At 62.3% G+C, this 794-nt stretch overlaps 1 protein-coding gene across 1 annotated transcript in view; it reads left to right on the top strand.

Moving 5' to 3' along the window:
- Positions 1-184: 184 nt before the first annotated feature.
- The window catches only part of LOC104523873 (protein LMBR1L), a gene marked incomplete at both ends in the record, with an annotated part of 1,354 nt that continues 744 nt past the window's right edge, over positions 185-794 (top strand). Inside the window, 3 exon segments of the mRNA XM_029084655.1 lie at positions 185-269; positions 579-619; positions 782-794. The exon segment at positions 782-794 is cut by the window's right edge and continues 138 nt beyond it. Of these exon segments, the coding sequence (XP_028940488.1) occupies positions 185-269; positions 579-619; positions 782-794 (139 nt within the window).

Genomic DNA, 794 nt, shown 5'->3' with positions numbered 1-794 from the left:
CTGCAGCAGCTTGTGAACACCCATGGGTGCAGCCCCCGTGCACGGGCAGGGCTGAGCTCACACGTGGGGTGTAACCAGGACCAGGAGTGGGAAAATAAATAGGGTGGAGCTGATGAGTTCAGGACTGGTGGCATCACCTGGGGGGAGGAGTGCTGCCCTCCAGACCTGCTCCCTCTGCCCACAGATCTGCGTCCTGCTCTTCACCAGCCTCTACATCCTCTGCCACTTCATCATAACCCACTTCAAGAAGCACACGGACTTCACAGCAGGTAGGAGGGTGGGAGCTGCTGGAGCTGGGCAGCCACGTTCAGCCTCCCCAGAGCTTCTTCCTCCAGCACTTTCATCCTCCCCTGAGATCCCTGGTCCCACCACACACCCAGTCACTGTGACATCGGTCACTGTGGGTCACCTCCCCGGCTGCCATGGGAGGGGAGCAGAGCCTGAGCCCCCCCGGGAGGGTTTCTGCAGCATTTGGAGTGGGGGGAGGTTTGGGAGTGGGGAGGGAGCGATGCTCCGGGCAGCCCTGTCACCCCCAGCCCTCATAGTTTGGGGTTTTTGGGTTTGTCCCCCCCCTGCAGAGCATGATGATGAGGATGCTGCTGTCAACAGGATCGCGTAAGTTCCTGCCATCCCGCTCCCTGCTGCAGTCCCTGGACACCGGGTCCCCCCCAGCCCTTGGGGACTGGTGACACTGGGGACCACAGCTGGGCTGTGACACCCAACGGGGGCCCAGACCTGGTGGTGGAGCTGATGCTGGGCTCTACCACAGGCTGGGGGGAAGCATCATCCCCACT

This window comes from Antrostomus carolinensis, unplaced genomic scaffold (assembly GCF_000700745.2).
Source record: "Antrostomus carolinensis isolate BGI_N321 unplaced genomic scaffold, ASM70074v2 scaffold47904, whole genome shotgun sequence".
Lineage (NCBI taxonomy): Eukaryota > Metazoa > Chordata > Aves > Caprimulgiformes > Caprimulgidae > Antrostomus > Antrostomus carolinensis.
Note: the sequence above shows the minus strand (reverse complement) of the source record. Positions and strands in the feature narration are given on the sequence as shown.